Here is a 24,236-nt window from a genome sequence, read left to right on the forward strand (position 1 = left end):
TGCGTTAACTGCAGACTTCTAACTTTAGTCTGAGGGTATTTACATCCAAATCAGGTGGTGTACGGAGCCAAAATGATGAAGATTGTGTCCAATGTCCAAATTGAGCCCTGCATGGGCCTCAAATCTAGGCCCTAGCCAAGCCCCTACATGTTTGGGCCCGAGCCTGGTGTGAGCCTTACGGCTTGTCAGACTTTCAGGCCCGAGCCCAGACCTCCGCCCCTCCCCCTAAACCTTATGTGTTTGATCAATTTCTAAGCCTATCGAATCAACACTATACAAAAACTACATTAAAAATGCTTTGAATACCACAATATTTCGGTTCAAACATTAAAAATCAAAACACAGGCAGGCCCGGCCCCGACCCTAGCTAGTGATGTGAAAATTGGCACTAGCCCGGTCCTAGGATCGGGCCCCCTCAGACTCGGGCCTTAACGCAGGCTCTAGTCCAAATACATATAGACCCAACTGTATATCTCGGTATTTTCTACAAAGCGGGCTAAAGGCAAGTACTTCTTTCACAAGCACACTGATCAAAATAGAATGCAAAGACAGGTTGGTTCCCTTCCCTGACTATCGGTGCTTTCACAAAAATGTTAATTCCTATACATGGTTCACCTGATTTGGATGCACATACCCTCAATTAAAGCTGGAAGTCTGCAGTTAAAGCACATCTTGATCGTTTCATTTCAAGTCCATTGTGGTGGTGTACAGAGCCAAAATGAAGATTGTGTCCAATGTCAAAATACATAGTGCTTACACATATATACATCAGTGCTTTCACAAAATATTTGCACAGAGTTTTGATAAATAATCATCAGTGATGTGGATATTATGACTAAGTGGGTAAAGGCAAATGATAGAACAGCCAGAACAATCTGGTAAGTTCAGAAAATGACCGCTTTAAAACCAGGAAAAAACAACCAGATTCAGAACACTTGCTCACTACAGTACCCACTTCAGTATGTACAGAACTCTGCCATAAGGACACTAATTTCTCCCCCATGTAAGAAGAACCACGCCATATCAGATCTAAGATTGTGTCGAAACCAAGTCACTATATCTCGAGTCCAAGTCGAGTCTTGAGTCCCCAGTGTTTGAGTCCGAGGCCAGAGTGAAAAGGAGCGTGAATCGATATGTAGGTGGAACACACCTGCCTGCCCTTGCACAAAATTTAATGTCACAATATTAATATAGCTATCTATCAATAGCTTATGCCAAATTATTAGGGCCCATTACAAAAAACTACCAAAACAAAAAATCCCCCAAAACAATCAACGTCAATTTACAAGTCCGAGTCCTCGTCTCCGACTTCCCAGTCCGAATGCATGAATGTTCGAGTCCAAGTCAAAGTCTGAGTCATCAGTGCTCAAGTCCAAGTCGAGTCACGGGTCCTGAAAATGTGTCCAGGACGAGTCCGACTCAACGAGAGCACTGGTGGAAACATGCATTACCAGCTGTACCTGCCGCTCTGGTTGTTGCATTACCAGCTGTACCTGCCGCTCTGGTTGTTGCATTGCCAGCTGTACCTGTCTCTCTGGTTGTTGCATTGCCAGCTGTACCTGTCTCTCTGGTTGTTGCATTGCCAGCTGTACCTGTCGCTCTGGTTGTTGCATTGCCAGCTGTACCTGTCACTCTGGTTGTTGCATTACCAGCTGTACCTGCCGCTCTGGTTGTTGCATTACCAGCTGTACCTGCCGCTCTGGTTGTTGCATTGCCAGCTGTACCTGTCGCTCTGGTTGTTGCATTGCCAGCTGTACCTATCGCTCTGGTTGTTGCATTGCCAGCTGTACCCGTCACTGGTTGCTGCATTGCCAGCTGTACCTGCCGCTCTGGTTGTTGCATTGCCAGCTGTACCTGTCTCTCTGGTTGTTGCTAGGGATGGGGCCGATCCGATCCAATATCGGTAGCCGATATGGCACTAATTCACGGATCTGATTTTTTTTTTTTTTGCAATTCCAGCACACAGCTGGCCGTAATTTGTGTAATAATGTATAATAGTATCCTTCTTTGCCTTGTATATTTTCTTAATTTTGTCTGCTTTTTGCAAGGTATATTTAAAAAAAAAACTTTAATTGACCAAATCTTTGCCTATACTGTATATTCAAGAAAAATATTGGTATCGGCATAATATCGGTATCGGCAGATATCCAAATTCAGGTATCGGAATCGGATCGGAAGTGAAAAAAGTGGATCGGTGCATCCCTAGTTGTTGCATTGCCAGCTATACCTGTCGCTCTGGTTGTTGCATTGCCAGCTGTACCTGTCGCTCTGGTTGTTGCATTGCCAGCTGTACCTGTCTCTCTGGTTGTTGCATTGCCAGCTGTACCTGTCGCTCTGGTTGTTGCATTGCCAGCTGTACCTGTCGCTCTGGTTGTTGCATTACCAGCTGTACCTGCCGCTCTGGTTGTTGCATTGCCAGCTGTACCTGTCGCTCTGGTTGTTGCATTGCCAGCTGTACCAGTCACTGGTTGCTGCATTGCCAGCTCTACCTGTCGCTCTGGTTGTTGCATTGCCAGCTGTGCCTGTCGCTCTGGTTGTTGCATTGCCAGCTCTACCTGTCGCTCTGGTTGTTGCATTGCCAACTGTACCTGTCGCTCTGGTTGTTGCATTGCCAACTGTACCCGTCGCTCTGGTTGTTGCATTACCAGCTGTACCTGTCTGTCTGGTTGTTGCATTACCAGCTGTACCTGTCTGTCTGGTTGTTGCATTACCAGCTGTACCTGTCTGTCTGGTTGTTGCATTACCAGCTGTACCTGTCTGTCTGGTTGTTGCATTACCAGCTGTACCTGTCTGTCTGGTTGTTGCATTACCAGCTGTACCTGTCTGTCTGGTTGTTGCGGAGGGCAGTGATGCACTTCCCCAGAATGAGCAGGGAGCCGTTTATGTTCCCCGCCTCCTTCAGCCGCTCTCCAATAGTCTTGGCTTTTCCACATCTTTCTGAGCCGGCAAGATCACATAGAGAAAACCTGAGGAAGACAAATCCATGGTGACGGCATGCAAGGCAACTTAGAAAGCTGAATTTTGATGTTTTTGCTACTACAAGCTAGCTACTTACTCTGAGATCCTTTGAACTGAAGTACCATCAATCTTCAGTAACTTCATGGTGAATATGCTGTGGCTGTGCCAATGGAAAGTTTAAAATGAGTTTCACTGACCAGAAATCACAACTGCTACTACACCAACTGCACAATGCCATTTACCTTCTGCTAGAGGACTGGTTCAACTTAGTGGATGCAGCACTTCGATGTTTGTTTCCATATCGTATAAGTTTGCTGGCTTCCTCCAAGTTTTGGATGTTGATCCACTTTAAATCTGAAATTTAAATACATTAAGATTCATCTTTTAAAAATCTAAAGTTTGACAAAGAAAGTTGCTGCGTTGTAGAGCCACCAAGACAATTATCAACTGAAGATCTATACTCAAGTACAGTATAATTACTCCCATAAAAAGATGACTTGAGAAAAAGTGAAAATTACCATTTGAGAAACCATATATAAAATATATATATATATATATATATATATATATATATATATATATATATATATATATATATACACATATATATATATATGTGTGTGTAATATATATATACATATATATATTTTTGATTGATTGATTTTTTTTTATTAAATGTGTCATGCACTTGACAGTGCCCAGCCCTCATGGGCTTACAAGACACACAAATTATACAGTACAACATATGCCAACGCCGCAGTAATAAAACTAAATCACAGCATATTTTATATATATATATATATATATATATATATATATATATATATATATGTGTGTAGACAAACACTTTTATTACAGCGATTAGTGTTCACACCTCTAACATAAGTGTTTCCAGCAGCATCTTCACAAACGCGAAGCGCAGTACGTTTCTTTGACTTGGTGCAAAAGGGAGACTGCAGCAGATCGTAAACACACTCGTTGTAGATTTCAAAGAAGGCCACCCACAAGGCAAACAGGCTGCTCCCTTCTGTTCGGCTGCACGCCATCTCCACTGGACGGAGAGGACAGAGAAAGAGACAAAAAAAAGAGAAGAGAACAGTTATCATACATACAAATTCTACCCACATACAGATACAGTACTCCTATGGAAATAACCACAGGTAGAAGGGTTTGGGTGGTGACGATTGACTCCTGATACTGTCGTAGGAATGTGTATCTCCATCAAGGAAGCTGATCCGATACGCATCTCGATGCATTGCCAATGATCCAATACATTAAAGATACATAACATATGAAGCAACTACCAATGCCATACAATTCACCTCTATTGTGATGCAGTGCAATTCGACACGATTTGATTCAACACAATGTAATTCAGCAGGATATGATGCGATTCAATGCGATACGAAAGAATGATGCTACCCAATTCAATATGTTAGACAGTTTGAAAGGAGAACTTCACCGAAAACAATGCCGATTTATTTTGCACATGATCTCACACATATCCAAAAACTGTAAACAGTTCTGCAGTCATTTAGTTTGAGCCCCTGTCATTCATTAACAAATGACATCAACTTTAACTCAAATCAACGAAACTCTTAATAACTCAAACTAAACGAATGCCTGCAGAACGGTTTAGTTTTCAGATACGTCCGAGATCATGTACAAAATAAATCAGCATTGTTTTTCTGTGAAGTTCTCCTTTAAACAGCAAATCAACTAAAAAAGTACTTTACTTTACATATTTGTTTCTCTAGTACTGCAACTCACTAAGCATCTCATTTCTGCGGTTTCTTTAAAAGCATAGGGCCTCTACTAATATCAATCTGACTTTACCCATGCAAAGATATTAGAACCGATGCATCCCAAATTGTATCCGATGTGGGCTACCCGTTTGCTCACAGGACACAGCAGAGCACGATGTGGGCTACCTGTTTGCTCACAGGACACAGCACAGCACGATGTGGGCTACATGTTTGCTCACAGGACACAGCACAGCACGATGTGGGCTACCCGTTTGCTCACAGGACACAACAGAGCACGATGTGGGCTACCTGTTTGCTCACAGGACACAACAGAGCACGATGTGGGCTACCTGTTTGCTCACAGGACACAGCAGAGCACGATGTGGGCTACCTGTTTGCTCACAGGACACAGCAGAGCACGATGTGGGCTACTGTTTGCTCACAGGACACAGCACAGCACGATGTGGGCTACCTGTTTGCTCACAGGACACAGCAGAGCACGAGAGACCAATGGCAGAGGAGGGCGAAGAGTCCAAACTCCCACTGGCTCTCAGAGGGTGACACTCCTACAGGGGACAGAGAATGCATGTCTACTATGAGTACTCTACACCAGTGGTTCCCAACCACCGGGCCGTGGACCGGTACCGGGCCGCAAGGCATTTGGTACCGGGCTGCGAGCCCGGCCCAAAAAAGAAAAAAAAGTTTTGTTTGTTTTTTTACACATTTTTTTTTACAAACTACAAACATAAATAAACGTCAACTTGAATTAAATTTGACAACTGGACCGCAACTTTTTTTTCCATCTATCTACCGGTCCTTGGCACAAAAAAGGTTGGGATCCCTGCTCTACACTCTCAGAGGATGACACAGAGAATACATGTCTACTATGAGTTATTCTACCTTCTCAGAGGATGACACTCCTACAGGGGACAAAGAATGCATGTCTACTATGAGTACTCTACCTTCTCAGAGGATGACACTCCTACAGGGGGCAGAGAATGCATGTCTACTATGAGTACTCTACCTTCTCAGAGGATGACACTCCTACAGGGGGCAGAGAATGCATGTCTACTATGAGTACTCTACCTTCTCAGAGGATGACACTCCTACAGGGGACAGAGAATGCATGTCTACTATGAGTACTCTACCTTCTCAGAGGATGACACTCCTACAGGGGACAGAGAATGCATGTCTACTATGAGTACTCTACCTTCTCAGAGGATGACACTCCTACAGGGGGCAGAGAATGCATGTCTACTATGAGTACTCTACCTTCTCAGAGGATGACACTCCTACAGGGGACAGAGAATGCATGTCTACTATGAGTACTCTACCTTCTCAGAGGATGACACTCCTACAGGGGGCAGAGAATGCATGTCTACTATGAGTACTCTACCTTCTCAGAGGATGACACTCCTACAGGGGACAGAGAATGCATGTCTACTATGAGTACTCTACCTTCTCAGAGGATGACACTCCTACAGGGGACAGAGAATGCATGTCTACTATGAGTACTCTACCTTCTCAGAGGATGACACTCCTACAGGGGACAGAGAATGCATGTCTACTATGAGTACTCTACACTCTCAGAAGATGATACTCCTACAGGGGACAAATAATGCATGTTTACTATGAGTACTATACCCTCTCAGAGGATGACACCCCTACAGGGACAGAGAATGCATGTCTACTATGAGTACTCTACCTTCTCAGAGGATGACACTCCTACAGGGGACAGAGAATGCATGTCTACTATGAGTACTCTACACTCTCAGAAGATGATACTCCTACAGGGGACAAATAATGCATGTTTACTATGAGTACTATACCCTCTCAGAGGATGACACCCCTACAGGGACAGAGAATGCATGTCTACTACTCTACACTTTCAGAGGATGACACTCCTACAGGGGACAGAGATAGCCTGTCTACTATGAGCACTCTACACTCACAGACTCAAGTTTTTTTTTTCTTTGATCAAGTCCCCCCCATTTTTCCTCCACAATTGTACTTGGCCAATTCCCCCTGCTGGCCTGGTCATTGCTCCACCCCCTCTGTCGATCTGTGGAGGTCGATCTTCCCTGACCGGCCAGGAGGCACTCGTGCAGCGACCAGGACAAATACCCTTAATCCGGCTTCCCACCCGCAGACATGGCCAATTGTGTCTGTATGGACGCCCGACCAAGACTGAGGTAACACAGGGGCTCGAACCTACGACCCTTGCGTTGGTAGGCAGGGAATCTACCGCTGGACTACACTGATGCCGGTTGCACATGATTGAGAACAGCATGGAGAATTGTACGTGAAGTTCTCACCTCTTTGAAGGAGGAGAAAATGGCCGCCTTGGCGCTCCTCTCCTGCTTGACCTGGTCAGGACCCAGGTATTGAGCGTCGTTCCTGAGGTAGGGCTTCAGGTCCATGCCCTCATACAGGTGGCCTCTGATGTGTTCGAAGGTAGCATCCAGCGCGTGTGGCAATATCCCTCGCTCTTTCGGAGTTCCTAAATATAATAAATAAATCATAAAATAAAATCATAGCAGACCACTCTGATCTGGCACATCGCCTCTTTAACCTCCTCCCATCAGGCAGGAGATACAAGAGCATACAAGTGCAAAAACATCTCGTTTCAGGGATAGCACCTACTGTACCTCCAAGCCATAAGGCATCTGAATTTGCACTGAATCATTTATGCTTTACCTATAGCACTTTAAAACTGTATGCACTTTATGCTGGATATGATGCTGCTGGGTACTGTGCCTGAATGTACATGTATTTTCTGTGTTTGATGTTTATTGTGTATATTGTGTGCGGCTGCACTATCTTTGTCTTTGTATGAGAGCGAACCAAGACAAATTCCTATGTTGACATTGCAATAAATAAATTGAATTTTAAAAATATTTCACATGCTAGGAAGTCCAACTAGGGATGCACCGATCCACTTTTTTCACTTCCGATCCCGATACCTGAATTTGGATATCTGCCGATACCGATATTATGCCGATACCAATATTTTTCTTGAATATACAGTATAGGCAAAGATTTGGTCAATTAAAGTTTTTTTTTTAAATATACCTTGCAAAAAGCAGACAAAATTAAGAAAATATACAAGGCAAAGAAGGATACTATTATACATTATTACACAAATTACGGCCAGCTGTGTGCTGAAATTGCAAAAAAAAAAAAAAAAAAATTCCAATTCCGATCCGATCCGTGAATTAGTGCCATATCGGCACCCGATACCGATATTGGATCGGCCCCATCCCTAAGTCCAACTAACATCATCATCCATCGAGAAACAGACTGAAGACAGATTGTGCCAATTTTAGAAGATCCAAGAGATGCATCTCAGAAGAAACCATACAGGTACAGGTAGGACAAACTGACTGGAGGGGGGCTTTATGTGTTGTTGGCCAGTAAGCAGTAGAGCAGGGCATTTGAGCACACACAAATAAATTAGGACCCTACCCCCCCACCCCACTACCCCCTGAACACAGTTGAACCCGCCCACCGACATGATAATAATAATAATAATAATAATGGCTTTAATTTATATAGCACACTTTAAAATGTAAAACAAATCTCAAGGTGCTTTACAGTAGCTAAAATAGTAAAATAAATAAATAAAAATAAAATAAAATAAAAACAAGCTAAAAACAGCTAAAAGCTCCGAGCTAATAAAAAGCAGAGCGGAACAGGTGGGTTTTAAGGCTCGTTTTAAAAACAGCGAGGGATTTAGAGGCCCGAACAGTTCCTGGGAGTTGGTTCCACAGGCGTGGCCCCAGGGTGGAGAAGGCTCGGTCACCCATCGTTGCCAGCTTGGTGCGGGGGACAACAAGTAGGTTGAGGGTGTCGGATCTGAGTGACCGGGAGGGGGGCTTGGGGGGGAGGAGTTCTTGAAGGTAGGACATGAGCCATCAAACTTCACTTTACAGCAACAGCAGCTGGACTACACTTGTTTACTTAAAGTATTATAGCTGCCAGAACTTCTACTCCATTAGATTACTCTTGTTAACTACATCGCACACTGCTTGTACCGTAAATTCCTATTTAACTTGGACTGTAAATTCAAATTTACTGTAATGCCTACTTAACGCTCCTCCTATTCGCAGTAGCGGCTGGTGCATTTTTGTCCAGGGAGGGCTATACCAAATATAGGCCTGGACAATGGGGTTGAAAATCTTGAAATCAATATGATAATCATAAGGATTATTCTCAATATCAATATCATATGTTTCACGTATGCAAAATCAGTGTTCATTTGAACTGAATGGTGATTTTCATTCATATTCAACCAGGCATAGTGGCAATCTTCATTTACCTTTCTGTCGAACATCTGGTCATCAATTTAATATCACATCTAGAGGTCCAAGACTTTGGAATGATTTGGACGTGTCTCTGAGGTCCACATTATCTTTCACATCCTTCAAAAAGTTATTGAAAAAATATCTTATGTCTTAACCTTCAATGTCATTATTTTCCATATTATGTAACCATGTTTTCTTTTATGTTGTTTATGTTTATAGTTTTTCTATGTTGTAAATGTCTTTGTTTATCTTGTGTTTTACGTATCCACTGCAGTAGATGATGGGAGTGGAACTCTGTACAAGCCCTTTGGGCTTCGTTCCCTCCTTGCACTGTTTTTCTTTTTAAATTGTGCTAAATAAATCAAATCAAATCAAATCAAAACAAACCTTACATTTTCAAATAATATTCCTACCATACCTCATTTGATCAGTTTTTAAGTAACATTTGCTTGTCATCAATTTAGACAGCAGAAATGTCACTATTAAAATAACTTCATATCATCACGATGATTCTACTGAAAGACAACAAACAATAATACTAGGCTATTGAATTATCATCCACTCCAGCCCTAAATCAAGCAAGTAGTAACGAAACGGACGTTAGCCTACTAGTACCGTAAATTCCGGACTATAAGCCGCGGCTTTTTCCCCGTTTTTTGGCCCTGCGGCTTATATAACGGTGCGGCTTATCTATGGATTTTTTCAGAAAAAAAAAAAAAAAAAAAAATACAAATAAAATCTCTCTTTTTTAGCACTCTTTCTAACTATAAATCCACTTCTGTTTTAATTTCCTCTCTTGCCCTCTTTTCACCACACCGCGGACACTGTGTGCACTGTAAAAATAAACAAAGGTGGTGTTGTGTTATGTTGTTTTGTTGAAATGTTACGGTAATACGGTAAATGGGAGCTTCCTCAAACAGCCATCTCTTTCCCGACAATCCCCTCTGTGCGTGAACCCTTACATATGGTAATTACGGTAAGCAAACGGCCACTCGGTGACCTCCAAAATCGATGGATTTTACAGGTTACACAGCTTCATCAGCACATTTTATGTGCATTGCTTTGCTGCTTGTTTTTTCGATTATTTTTTTGTAAAGCACCTTGAATTGCCTTTGTGTATGAAAGACTTGACATCATTGGCGGAAATCAACCGGTTACTCCTACCGGTTCAAAGTTCATCAGCAGCCCGGAATCACAACAAGACGAGCAGTAGAAGCAACTCTCTCTCACTTACCATGGGGAAGGTACGCAGAAATTCACACGACGCAGCTTTCAAGTTGAAAGCAGTCAATCTCGCATTAAAAGAGGGAAATAGAGCAGCAGCGCGTAACCTGGGCATCGACGAGTCAATGGTGAGGCGTTGGAAGGTGCAGCAGGAGGAACTGTCTCAGTGCAAGAAGACCAAAAAGTCCTTCAGAGGTCATAAAAGCAGATGGCCCGAACTTGAAGATTCCCTTGAAGATTGGGTGTTGACCCAGAGAGCAGACGGCCGAGGCGTTTCCACGGTGCAGATCCGACTGAAGGCCAAAACAGTCGCCACCGAAATGAAAATTGAACATTTCATAGGTGGCCCATCTTGGTGCTTCCGATTCATGAGACGAAAGGGACTGTCCGTCCGGGCGAGAACTACTGAACAACTCCCTCCCGACTACCAGGAGAAAATCACAAACTTCGGCGAATTCACACAAAGGAAGATCACGGAATATTATAGGAGTGTGAAAACATCCACAATCACCAACGGGTTCCAAAAGGCTGGACTGCTGCGGGATGAAGAGGATGACGCCGCCACAGCTGGCGCTGAGGGCCGTCAGAGGCTTCAGAGGCTGTTCGATGCCGACACCGACAGTGACGAAGAGGAGTTCGTTGGTTTCGAGTGACAATGAAGGAGAGAGGAGAGTGGTTGACGAAGCCACCCTGAACCTGTTCGTTTCCGACACTGAAGATGAGGACTTTGGTGGTTTCAGTACGCAGGAAGAAGAGGAAGACGAGGATTAGTGACTTGACTTCTCTGGTTACAGCCGTTTGCTGCACATATAGCCTATTGTTGTGTGATTTTGTCTAGGGATTAGTGACCTGACTTTTGTTTTGTTTTGTTGAAATGTTAATGGGAGCTTCCCCAAACAGCCATCTCTTTCCCGACAATCCCCTCTGTGTACGAACCCTTACATATGGTAATTAAACATCAAAACGCCCGCGGCTTATAGTCCGGTGCGGCTTATATATGTAAAAAAACAGTCAATTTTGCTGCTGCGGCTTATATACCGGTGCGCCTTATGGTCCGGAATTTACGGTACCTTCTGAATCATATGGGCAACAGATTAGTAGGCATATCAATCACAGAGCAGATTACAGAAATAGACAGTAACCTGGTCAGCAGCTCTCTGATCTCTACATCAAACTTCCCTCTTTAGCATCCATATTTACTTGAAAAGCACATGGCATAAACACTTTGGAAGAAGGACTTCCCACAGCATGTGAATGAGTTACATTACATTACCTATGAGGAAAGCACGTTCGTGCATGCAAATAGAGTCCGCCAAGAATGCATTGCCGTCGCTCTACCTGGTCGCTAGATACCAGCGCCCCGAATCCCTTTGTTTTGAGAGTGAACAGCGCATGTGCAATTTACACAGATCCTGGCTTAGCACTGGTGGAAGCCGGAAGTCCCCGGACGGCGTCCGTGCAGAAAGTAGTTGACCCAAAACAGTACACATGTAGATCATTATGAATCTACATATTTATTGCAGATTATATACTCACTATCTAATATTCACCTTGCTCATAATTTATTTATTTTTATTTATTTATATATATATATATATATATATATATATATATATATATATATATATATATATATATATACACACACACGTTTTATTTTCCCCTCCATGTGAGGTGGGGCGGGGCCCTGGCGCCCTCTAGTGGCCGGCCCGCCACTGCCTATTCGTGTATTGGACTGCACTTTCAAAAGGAAAATGTCTAAAAGGCTAAACCACGTTTTTGTCTTTAAAATATTTTCCTTTTTTCCTTTTATCTCTGAATTTTGATATAACGCTACAGTGCATAGAACTAACAAATTCCTTGTATGGAATCTTGCATATTGTGGCAATAAAAGTGATTCTGATAGTATGAACATTTAGCAACAGGAAAAATGCCTAAACAAGTGAAGTGGTTCTCAAAGTGGGGTTCCAGGGGGTCCCCAGACCCCAGAAAAAAAGGAGAATAATTTATTTTCACTATAATTCCATTCATAAGTCAGACAATGACAGAATGTATGACTATTTTGATCATGGGTTTCATAGGACTTTCGGGATCCTGGGACAAAGTCTTATCCAATGGGGGTCCGTGGTCTAATTTCTGTCATTTTAGGGGTCCTTCATGTGAAAAAGGTTTGAGAACCACTGGCCTAAACCAACCTGGACAATCATCAAAATGTCAGTGTGCCCCCATCCTTACCTTGGATTGTGTAGGTTTTCCCAGCGTTGGTTACACCATAGCTGAATATCAATGCATTCTTCCCATCCAAGTAGTCGGACACTTGGCTCTTGATGGTGCCCTCAAATAGTTCAGCCTGCGTCGTCTCAGGTCCAAAAATCTAAAAGACAATTAGAACCCCGTATTTGACAGATGTGAAGCCAGCTTCTTCCAAAACAACTATTAATCCAATTAGCCTGGAATTCATCCCATATTCATCATCTCAAGTCACATTAATATATTAGTTGCATTAGTATCCTTCTTTTCCAGAGTAACTAGAGCATGATGCCACATATCAGTCATTTCACTCAGACTAAAAGTATGATTACCAACTATTAAAAGTTTTTCTTGCATTTTACCATATTTAACCATACTATCATGTCCGTCTGGATTGAATCTGCATAGGCAATAAATGAAGTGCTTGACCAATACTTTTTTGTTCATTTTTTGGTTGTTTTTGGATGACATACCATTATGGCTTAGAGTCAGATAATATGAAAACTGTATTGCTGAAAGTCTTGAAAGTCAAGAATGAAATGGAACCTTATATCCTAAAAACTCAAATAATCAAACATATGAATATGCTCAGGCTGCAGGTCAACAGTGTTAGACGCTCAGGAAACCTCTGACCTGAGAGAAGCTCAGGAAAGTTCTGACCTGAGAGAAGCTCAGGAAACCTCTGACCTGAGAGAAGCTCAGGAATCCTCTGACCTGAGAGAAGCTCAGGAAACTTCTGACCTGAGAGAAGCTCAGGAAACCTCTGACCTGAGAGAAGCTCAGGAAACCTCTGACCTGAGAGAAGCTCAGGAAACCTCTGACCTGAGAGAAGCTCAGGAATCCTCTGACCTGAGAGAAGCTCAGGAATCCTCTGACCTGAGAGAAGCCCAGGAAACTTCTGACTTGAGAAGCTCAGGAAACTTCTGACCTGAGAAAAGGAGAATTTGTGGAGCGACAGGCCGATGCCCCTCTCACTGCTCTTCATGGTGGCAGAGCCCTTTGGTGCATGCAGCGTCACTGTCTGGCTGTTCTCCATCACTACACAACCCTGAGGAACAGAGAGAGTTTTCACAGTCTGAATAGAAACAGGCACCCTGGCAAGGGCAGACTGTCCTGCTGCTTGACAGGCTGAGGTTGAGGTTGAGGTTCCTCCCCAAACACAGCTATACAATTATTGTTAATTCTTAATCTAAAAAGCAGGGTTCCTACAGATTAAAAGAATGACAAATCCAGACCTTGATTTGATCTGAAGATTTTGTCTGGTGTTCAATATGATTTACACAGATAGACATCTTGCCCCTGCTAACTAGGTCATATTACTGCATATAGATGAAGATTGTTATTCACAGCCACAAATATCAGAATATGTGAGATGATTGGCAGGCTTCCTACATGCTTTCCATTTTAAAATTCCATATCGTTCCAGGCAGAACCTATGTTCTTGACTGGATGTGATTTTGGTGCAGACCCTATGTTCTTGACTGGATGTGGTTTTGGTGCAGACCCTATGTTCTTGACTGGATGTGGTTTTGGTGCAGACCCTGGCCTATATGTTCTTGACTGGATGTGATTTTGATGCCGGGTATTATGATGCATGCTGACAGCGGCTGGGTAATAAGAGCCTCTATCTGAACATTATTCTTCACATCAACAAAAACTGGGTGTACAACATAAAACGTAGAAGTATGTGTGTATCAGAACCACAACATTTCCCATACTTTTTTTAAATTCCCAAACTATTCAAGACCTGGAAATGTTCAAATTCATTTTTAATACTTATCCAGACCCTGAGTAGGAACCCTGGATAGAATTTCACATTAGACGCTATACCGGTACCTGATCCTCATTATCGAAGAGTTCCTCTTTAGAGAAGGGTCTGACTCTCAGGTAGACCCTCAGAGTCTGCTGCTCAGCCATGCCTGGCATCTCACCCTACAAACCCAGAGGACAATGCAAGGTCACACCCCACACCAAAATTCAGTGAAGAAGAGCTGAACTTTTAGGGTCACTTCAATCATTCTGATCAGTTGGTGATCTAGTCAAGGAAACCTGGACAGGCATCCTAGGTCAGCACTCCTACTCTTTAAGTTAGGGTTTCCACACCTTCTTAAACGTACAATTCCAAGGACTTTCCAGGCCCAATTCCCTCAAATTCAACGACCCAAGATGGCATAGTTTGGATTAAGACTTACCCTCAGGCTCTTTCTATGTTCGTCTCAGGACTTCACAGTAGTAAGAGCCCTCTCATGGACCATGCGATTTTCATTAGACAATCTGTGTTGGGCATTAAACTCACCTTATTTCTGCACTTTGAAGTCACAGGTAGGGTCGGGTGGGGCAAACTAATCATATCGGAAGCCTAGTTGCGGGGAAAAGTGAGCGGCTGTTCTTTTTTTAAAGACAAAGTTTGACGAGAATCACCGAGTTGCCTGGAAACAAGAGTCCAGACGCATGCGCACTGGCATCATTTTGCCTTCTACATACATTCTGCAATGCATTTTAGACAGACCACCACCGTTCACTTTTCCCCGCAACTAGGCTTCCGACATAATTAGTTTTCCCCACCCGACCCTACCTGTGACTTCAAAGTGCAGAAATAAGGTTGAGTTTAATGCCAAACACAGATTGTCTAACAAAAATTGCATGGTCCATGAGAGGGCTCTTACTACTGTGAAGTCCTGAGACAAACATAGAAAGGGCCTGAGGGTAAGGTCAAGACATGGATCTAGGTTAATTACAACACTGAGAACATTTGTTTAGTCATTCTTACACATTTCTGAAATGTGTAAGATTGACTTTCAACAGAAAAAAACACTAGCTAAAATTATCTTTTAACTAAAGTGCATGCAAATTTGAAGTAACGCTCGAGTGGAACAAGAGGAAAAAGATCAAGGAAGGCTATTGTCCTGAAACATTTAAAAGACTTTGAATTTTAAGATTATCTGATGAAAACAGATTAACTTTACCTGCTGGGGTAAATTGCTGGCCTGCAGATCATCACATGTGGACTCCATTGGCTCAGGCTCGTCCAAGGTCAAATCAATAATGGTAGTCATCTTGAGATGAGACAGCTCAGGGAAGTCTGTGCGCCTGATTCAGTAGTGCATTAAATAACAACACCACCACTTTGAGGATCCCACTGAATCTCTGGTATTCACAAGAAATGTTGGTTTTACAACAGATAGATCTGCTGACACTAGCCTACTCCACTGGAAACCAGGGGGCAATTTCTAATCAGTTCTACTTGAAAGCAGCTGAGAAGTCCAGCAAATCATCGGGAATAACCAACCAGCTCGCAGAGAGGGAGGGAGCATTCAGGCACCCAAGTGTGGAAGTAACTAATTACATTTACTCACATTACTGTATTAAGTAGCCTAGCTTTTTTGTGTACTTTTTCGAGTAGCCTATTGTTTAAGTCTATAATTTTACTCCTACTTAAATAGTCCATGGGCCAAACGCCAAAATTCAGTACCACTCAAGTGGGCAAATTCTAATCATGATTTTTGAACAGGTATATATCCATAGATGATATTTTAATATGATAGCCTTTGCAGAATGGCAGCTTTGTCACAGTTATCAGCTCATGAAGTTAGCCAGCCCTTACAATAAATTGGATTCTAGGCACTGATGCATACCCTATTCTATGCAGACTTTCAGGACCTTTACTCATGTTCTGTGAGAACCTGTTTGACAACATTTTAAAGGGTAGCTTCTTAGCTTTCATTGAAGCTCAGTTGTGAGTCTGTCTGACAAATAAAGAGGTCACATGGGCTCTTCAAAATGTCAGTGACATTCATTTTTCGCCTAAACTATAGTCTTTATTTCAGCACTGTGGCATCTAGGAACATCACAGACACAAACAACAAACACTGGAATATTCATAGGACTATAACGATTCAGAAAAGGTATAATGTACCCATACTATCCCATCGTGAGGGGTGAATTTGGCCCTTAAGGTAGAAGATTGACTTCTTAAGGGAAATGGGCCAGAGCCCAAGATTTTACATAATAATAATAATATACATCCCTAGATTATGTTTTTATATGATAGACCTTGATGACTGGTAGCTTATTAGTGCTTATCCCCTCTTAAATTATGGACTTCTGTCATTCAAAACCAGCCTTCCCTGGAAATCATCTTTCTTTCATTATCCGTTGCCTAGGGTGTCTGGACTACTGTTAATATTACATAGATATAGGCAAACTATCCTATGATATTGTACATACTATACTATACTATACTAGATATACTATGCTTGTCTACTAAATTGACACGTTTCTGAGTCAAAAATAGTTTTATTTGTGTTACATTATATGAACAGCTACATTCAAAATGTGAGACACCATGCCAACCACGAGGGCAACACCATCATCGTCATTCACATCTGATTGTGCTGGTTGGCACATTTTTGTAGTTTGCACAGGTTTATGCACTTCAGACCATTATTGAGACCTGTGCATTCTGGTGGTTTGCACGACCTCACACACTTGCAGGAGAGCAACTGCAAAATGGTTTGGTGCTGGGGAACCGAAGATCCACTGGATTTCAAGCTGCCCCTCATCGTCTGTGGTCCACCCATGGTCCTTGGTACAGGTGGCTGGGTTTGAAGAGACCGGCGTCTACATATTGCAGTCTGATCGTTTGCATGAATGGAATGCATTAATAGGCAATCCTCACATGGTGGAAGCTGGCTGGACTCTACCTCCCCATGTCTGGTGCAGAAAAGTTGGTATCGGAGGAGGTTGACATCTGTAATGTGTGTAGAGGGTGCACATGTGGCAGGTGATTTCCAGCAGCTTCTTGAAGAGCTCATCAGAGACATCTCAAGCACGGCCGAGCTCAAAGAAGGCTTCTTGATATGTCCTGTCTGTTCAGGGTGCCCACTTTTCCGCATCCTGCAAATGCGCTGACAGTGTTGCAGCCAGTGAACGTGTGCATGCATGCCACCAGCAATACTATCGCCGTGTGATTGGCATAGTTTGGTGATGTCCAGAAACATTGTCTTGTTCTGTGTTCCACATTTTTGGTACATTGGGCATGGGATGTCCTTGCTCCAACCCAGAGTCAGCACCAGAACATCTGTCTGCCATGATGATCACTGCCTTGAAGCCAGACTCTGCTGCATGGAGAGCATGCATTAGCATGCAGGTGTCAGCTTCTTCCTGAGAGGATTTGAGCTGTTACCTCCTCCCATTGGTTCTTGTTGATTTTGAAGCAGGCTACTTCACAGGTAACATATAAGGCCTTGTCTTGTAGTTTCTCTTTCTTTCCATTCCTCGAATTTGATCAGATTTGCTGGCAGCGCTGTAGAACAGTTTCCTCCACCGCTGGATGTTGTGGCTGAAATCATGCAGGTTGACTACATCTGGCGGGGCAACAGTTGCAGTTGACAAGCTGACAAACTCATATTGGTCTGGACTGAGTGGATTCACAAAGGAGTTTTCCATGATATCAACAATGGACTATACTTTAAGGACCATAGGTGGACCACAGATGATGAGGGGCAGCTTGAAATCCAGTGGATGCGCGGTTCCCCAGCACTGCAGGTGCCATCTTGCAGTTGCTCTCCTGCATGTGTGTGAAGTCGTGGAAACCATCAGAGTGCACATGTCTCAATAATGGTCTGAAATGCACAAACTACAAACATGTTTCCAACCAACACAGTGAAGAGCTTGCTGCACAGCTGACAGACTCAGATGTGAATGACGATGATGGCGTTGCCCTCGTGGATGACATGGTCTCAGGAAGGGTAGATTGTCCTAATAGACTAAAAAAAGACTGGAAACATTTTGAATGTAGCTGTACTGTACATATACCGTAACACAAATTAAAAAAAAATTGACAGAAAAGCGTACCAATTTACTCTCTTTTTGACTGAGAAATGTGCCAATTTAGTAGACAATTAAGTAGGCTATAGTATATCTATCTAGTATAGTATGGTATGTATAGTATCATAGGATAGTATATGCCTATATCTAGACATGTAATATTAACAGTCAGTAGTCCAGACACACCCCAGTGAGAGGATATAATGAAAGAAAGATTATTTCCCATAATTCCCATAAATCCATAATTTAAGAGGGGTTAAGCACTAATAAGCTACCAGTCATCAAGGTCTATCATATAAAAACATAATCTAGGGATGAATAGGAATTAAAAAAAATCACAAATAGAATTTGTCCACCCGGATGGTACCGAATTTGGGGTTTTGGCCCATTTCCCTCGAGAAGACATTCTTCTACCAAATTCACCCCTCACAATAGGATAGTATAGGTACATTATATATTTTCTGAATCCTTATAGTCCTATGAGTATTCCAGTGGTTGTTGTTTGTGTCTGTGATGTTCCTAGATGCCACAGTGCTGAAATAAAGACTATAATTTAGGCGAAAACTGTGGAAAAATGAATGTCACTGACACTTTGAAGAGCCCATGTGACCTCTTTATTTGTCAGACAGACTCACAACTGAGCTTAAATGAAAGCTAAGAAGCTACCCTTTAAAATGTTGTCAAACATGTTCTCAGAACATGAGGAAAGGTCCTGAAAATGAGCCTAGAATCAAATTTATTGTAGGGGCTGGCTAAATTCATGAGCCGATTACTGTGACAAAGCTACCATTCTGCAAAGGCTATCATACTAAAATATCATCTATGGATATATACCTGTTCAAAAATCATGATTAGAATTTGCCCACTTGAGTTGTACCGATATGTGCAATTTTAGTGTTTGGCCCATGGACTAAATAGGGGGAAATAAGAAAATGTCCAATACATATGAAAAGCTGCTCCTGTGGAAAGGCTATCATATATTAATTTACTTATATTGACCCTATAAACAATTTAGTATCGGTAAGGTTTTGCCCACCCAGATGGTACCGATATCTGGTCTGGCCCATGGACTAAAAGGGATACACCACTTTTTTGGAAGTTTAGCTCATTTGCCACCCCCCCACATAACCAAGATACACCATGCCTTACCAGCACTGTCTGCTCAGTTTATAGTGAGCTAGTCGTGAAGTTAGTAATTATCACCATAGAATGGAGGCTAATGGTACAGCTGTTAAAAATCGGCCAAAACACACATCTCACGGCGCCAAAATACATATTGTGCTTCGGGTACTCACCAGATGAAATGTTAATCCAAAATGCACATAATCTGTCTTTTTAGAAGGAAAAGAGGTCAGTGCCCACTGCCCATGTTTAGAAAGTAGTGCCGGCTACACACCTAGGAACTTTCTGTACCAATGCATGGCCTTCTGCTGACCTGGAAATGAGAATAAAACACAAATTCTGCACAAAATGCACATAACCTCTAATTCACACTTATTTTTGTCATATCGTTAGATATTTTTGATATTGGTATGTTATACTTTCATACTATAAACCTCTTAATATTTTCACTCATACTTCAGAACATTAATTCTCAACATTTTTTCCTATCAATACCTGTGTAGTCCACATTAGGTCCATTGACCCTTATTTTAGAGTATTTCTATCATTAAGATATTTTGTCCAGAATTATATGAAGACTACTCTAAAGACAAAACAGTGAAACTATGATCAAAATAGATTTAGATCTTCTCAGGTTACATTAACTTAAGAAAAGAATTAAATGCTAAAAATTTAACAATTCAATTCAATTTGCTAGTGGCACCATCAAGAACCACCACTTTAGAAGAAGCATCCCATGTTTGAAGTGGATGTTTGGTTTAGCTGTTGCACCAGCACTCCCTGGTGTATGGCGCCCCCTAGTGGTAGTTTTTAAACAGTAACAAAAGGAGATGCAGAAAATCAAATCATTTTGAGCAACAAAGATGAGAAGTTTCCATCACGATAAACACCTTAGGGGCAGGGTTCCCAGTTCTGTCAATTTCCATCTGTGAGGCAGCGAATGAATACCAGAAATGATTACTACACTGGACAAAATATGACAAACCGCTTAATTGGATTTTAGTGCTCGAGTCACTGCATCATTTCATTAGAAGCTATTGAAATAAAACATGTTTCCATAAAATTATCAATAAAATACAAGCTGCACTGCTAGAGAAAATGTATTTGCAGTATGTCACATTACGTGGAAGGTTATCCATGGAAGATAACTGTAACAACTCATTAAACACATTAGAAAATTAAATTACTTCTACCATTTTACTAATTCCAGTCTCGCTGGCCAGCCTCCCCTCCCTTCTGTGAGAGGAAGGGAAGGGAGGCTGGCCAGCAAGACTACCAATTCCATGAGTTTTCCAGTCCTGGAAAATGATTTTTAAAATCCATGACTGAGGTTTTCCATGACCATGGGAACCCTGTTTAAGCCATTTACACTAACAAAATATTGCACGTTTGCCATTCTTGTATCAGACCATAAAAACAACAAGGTTAAACTTTTTTCTTTTCTTTATTGCATCATCAGTGATCTTTATGCATCTGCGATGGTGACCTCGACCTCTACGCCAGGCTCTATGCTGATGGATGTGATCTGCTTGACGATCTCAGAGGGGCTGTGCAGATCGATCAGACGCTTGTGGATCCTCATCTGGAAGCGGTCCCAGGTCTTTGAGCCCTCACCACAGGGAGTCTTTCTGGTGGTGATACGCAGAGTCTGGGGGGTAGGGGAGAGACCAGCTTTTAGTTTGACCACAATCTGAGAGAAAATGGATATTACTGCCCATTACTGGTATTCTTTTCAGGGTGAAAAGCCTGATTAAGAGGACATCAGAACTGGCCAATGACACATATTCATGCGTACTTTGGCTTGATCAGTCATTTTAAAATCAATTCAGGTTAAGGGCATCCCATAGACCCCAGTGTAGTATTCCAAGATGCACAAGGGTATTGGCACGATAACTGCATCCGGGTATTATAGCGGTAGATTCCCTGCCTACCAACACGAGGGTCGCAGGTTCACGCCCCTGTATTACCTCTGGCTTGGTCGGGCGTCCATACAGGCACGACTGGTTGTATCTGCGAGTGGGAAGCCAGATTGAGGTGGGAAGCCAGATTGAGGGTATGTGTCCTGGTTGCTGCACCAATGCCTCCTCTGGCCAGTCAGGGCGCCTGCTCGGGGGGGAAGGGAACTGATGGGAATAGCGTGATGGTCCCATGTGTTATGTCCTGCTGGTGAAGCTCCCCATTGTCAAGTCATGTGTCTGAGAAAGCATGGCGCTAGTCTACAGCTCTCCCCAGATTGGCAGAAGGGGTGCAGCAAGGGGAAATTGACTGAGTACAACTGGGTAGAAAAGGGGGGAAATCAGAAAAAATATATATCTGCATCAACTCGATGCTTGACTGAATCTTAGTTTTGTTTAAATAAAAATGGCATGATTTACATATACTGTAAGTTGAAGTAGTTTTCTTATTTTTCCCAGAATGTGTACATTTTGAAAAGCATAGTATTTATGTCTGCATCTGCCCGTGGGCCATCACGATAAAGATTAAGGATACAGGTTCAGTCAAGCCATTACAGGATTGACTTGACGTTCTCTGAAATTATCTGGGGAAAAATGTGTGCATATATAGAGTTGAATGTTTTTAGGCATATATTGTATCGGCAATCGGCCAAAAGAGTTGGGGCATATCGGATATTGCGCAAAAAAACAACAGTATCCTGCACACAGTATATGTCCATCCTTCCAACAGCAAGACATTTGGTGTTCCAGTACCTTGGTTGGCATGCGGACTGGTCCCTTAACCTTCAGGTTCTTCTCCTTGGCACCACGGATCAAGTCTGCGCAAACTGAGGGTTTGACAAAAGAAAAAAGTCAACAGAACCGCAGTGACCAGCAGTCAGTCACATGGTACTTTGAATTCCTGGCTCAGAATAGCGTATAACGTCATCACAGTTTATCAATGTCATATTTCTATCCTCATAGCTCAGGTCAGTGCTACCAGAAAACAAAAAATTTCCTATTCCAACATGACTGACCCTTTTCCAGAGATTTGACGTTGCGGCTGGTGAGTGTGATGCGGATGCGGTGAATGGCCACCTCAGTCTCAACAGGTGCCTTGCCAGTGTCCTTGAAAGCCTGCATTTTTGGAAGCAACAGGACAATTAAAGTACAGAATTTAAGTCACAATCCATTATTATTTCACTCACAACCACCTCATTTTGTTTACACTTCAGTAAACCAACATTGAGAATGTACAAATCTTGGTTACCTAGTACCTTGGGGTCCCCGTTTAAAAGATCTTGAGTTAGTCTTGGTTCCAAATCACCTTTGACATTTATACGTTATTAGATTTAGCGTCACAGACGCCAAACCTGGCCACTTTTTTGACAATATCGTATCAAAATTCTGTTTCAACGCCTGCTACAAATGATCAAGTGCTGTTTCCACTTGGTTTAATGGCTGAAACCACAAGTCAAACTTCTTATCTTTCTAGCGACATCGTTTTAATCATTCACTATAGCCGTTTCCTTACCAGAGTCTGGGAAGTGACGTTATTGCTGGTGAAAAAGCTGCGAGCTAAAATACCCAAAGCTGACCAGTCCTATCTGAACGTCTATGCTGCTAGCGTAGTTTTGCAGTAGCCTGGGCTAGTTTTACAGGGCCTTTCTTCTTCATGGTATATTCTTCTTCTGTGGTACCATCGCCCAAGCGGCTCACTGCTACTTTCTCTTATCAAAGGCACTTTCATAAGGTATTTTGACATTTTATCATGCACATTTTAATATGAAACTTTACACAGACTGTCAGATATCTGCGAATAAAAGGGACTTGCGACAGCGGACAATTAACCTCTTAGATAGCCCGCAAAGAAGGAGGAAGTACGTCACTCGGTCCGCAAACAAAGGGGGTCGGGTTTGGGTAAAAGTGGTCAGCTATGTTGTTAGTTCCGTTATATGCTAGAGTAACTAGACACATCCAAGCCAAGGCAGTTTTCCCCACCAGTATAGCTACACATCCATGATGTTATTACGTTAGCAGCAGTAGCATATTATTTCCCGTTATATACTTTCAGAAGTTTAATTTACAAACAGAAGACTGGTATATGCGGGTGATATTATCACGAATGCATTAAGTGGAACCCGGGCTTTATTAACTCACAGGAAGAAGTAGCCTCAACGCGACTCTTCAGTCATTCTTCCTTCCTTGTATGGAAAATTCCTGTTACATTTAAACTTGTTTGATGCATTACGTGCCGGGCGCATTCACATCACATGCAACGCTATACGAGAACACTAGTCATGCATTTGTTTTTATATTTAAACTCTCTAGTTAGTCTATAGTTTAGCGTTAGTTGCAAAATAACGTTAATTGCCGAAACAGCCATCAAGTGTCTAAAAGTTAGCCAGTCAGAGCTAGCACGTGAAACACGTTTGTAGCATCAGATTGGTGTTAGCTAACAGCGCTGTAGCATGTGATGTTGGTAGCCAACTCCCAAATCAACAACAGAGAAGCTACGCATAAAACAGTAAATACAAACTTTTGTTGCAGTGTCACGTTACGTTACTCACCATTGTTATTACTCCTGGCCGACTTATTCGGAAGAAATAGCGAACAGCGGTGAACCAGGAACAGGCGCGTGCTTAGCTATTCAGGAAAAGAACGAGCATCTTCTTCTTCTTCTACTATTGTTTTATGGCGGTTGGCAAACAGCTTATTGTGCATTACCGCCACCTACTGGAGTTTGATGTCTTCTTCATATTGGAATCTATTTAAGTGTTCATCATGTATCCACCCATAGTGTATGGGGCAGCATTAATAGTGCTCCCATTCACGATATGTCCATTCTACAACTCAGTCGGCGGGAACTC

The 24,236-nt window shown here is 42.4% G+C and overlaps 2 protein-coding genes across 2 annotated transcripts in view; both read right to left on the reverse strand.

Annotated features, from left to right (window-relative positions):
• LOC310771404 (kinesin-like protein KIF20A) overlaps window positions 1-14,407 on the reverse strand; it is a gene marked incomplete at both ends in the record, with an annotated part of 35,232 nt that extends 20,825 nt beyond the window's left edge. The window contains 9 exons of the mRNA XM_083631909.1: window positions 2,820-2,966; window positions 3,056-3,118; window positions 3,201-3,312; window positions 3,833-4,009; window positions 5,176-5,269; window positions 7,019-7,203; window positions 12,467-12,605; window positions 13,410-13,529; window positions 14,318-14,407. Coding sequence (XP_083488035.1) covers window positions 2,820-2,966; window positions 3,056-3,118; window positions 3,201-3,312; window positions 3,833-4,009; window positions 5,176-5,269; window positions 7,019-7,203; window positions 12,467-12,605; window positions 13,410-13,529; window positions 14,318-14,407 — 1,127 coding nt within the window. The remainder of the gene's footprint in view (window positions 1-2,819; window positions 2,967-3,055; window positions 3,119-3,200; window positions 3,313-3,832; window positions 4,010-5,175; window positions 5,270-7,018; window positions 7,204-12,466; window positions 12,606-13,409; window positions 13,530-14,317) is intronic.
• Window positions 14,408-20,857: 6,450 nt separating this feature from the next.
• rps20 (ribosomal protein S20) lies at window positions 20,858-24,087 on the reverse strand. Its single transcript, XM_083654180.1, has 4 exons — window positions 23,937-24,087; window positions 22,404-22,503; window positions 22,141-22,214; window positions 20,858-21,080 (listed from the first exon to the last, which is right to left on the reverse strand). The coding sequence occupies exons 1-4, from the start codon at window positions 23,937-23,939 to the stop codon at window positions 20,898-20,900; spliced, it is 360 nt and encodes a 119-aa protein (XP_083510306.1). The 5' UTR covers window positions 23,940-24,087; the 3' UTR covers window positions 20,858-20,897.
• Window positions 24,088-24,236: the final 149 nt, after the last annotated feature.

Source organism: Poromitra crassiceps, assembly GCF_964638095.1.
Source record: "Poromitra crassiceps genome assembly, chromosome: 2".
Taxonomy (NCBI): Eukaryota; Metazoa; Chordata; class Actinopteri; order Beryciformes; family Melamphaidae; genus Poromitra; species Poromitra crassiceps.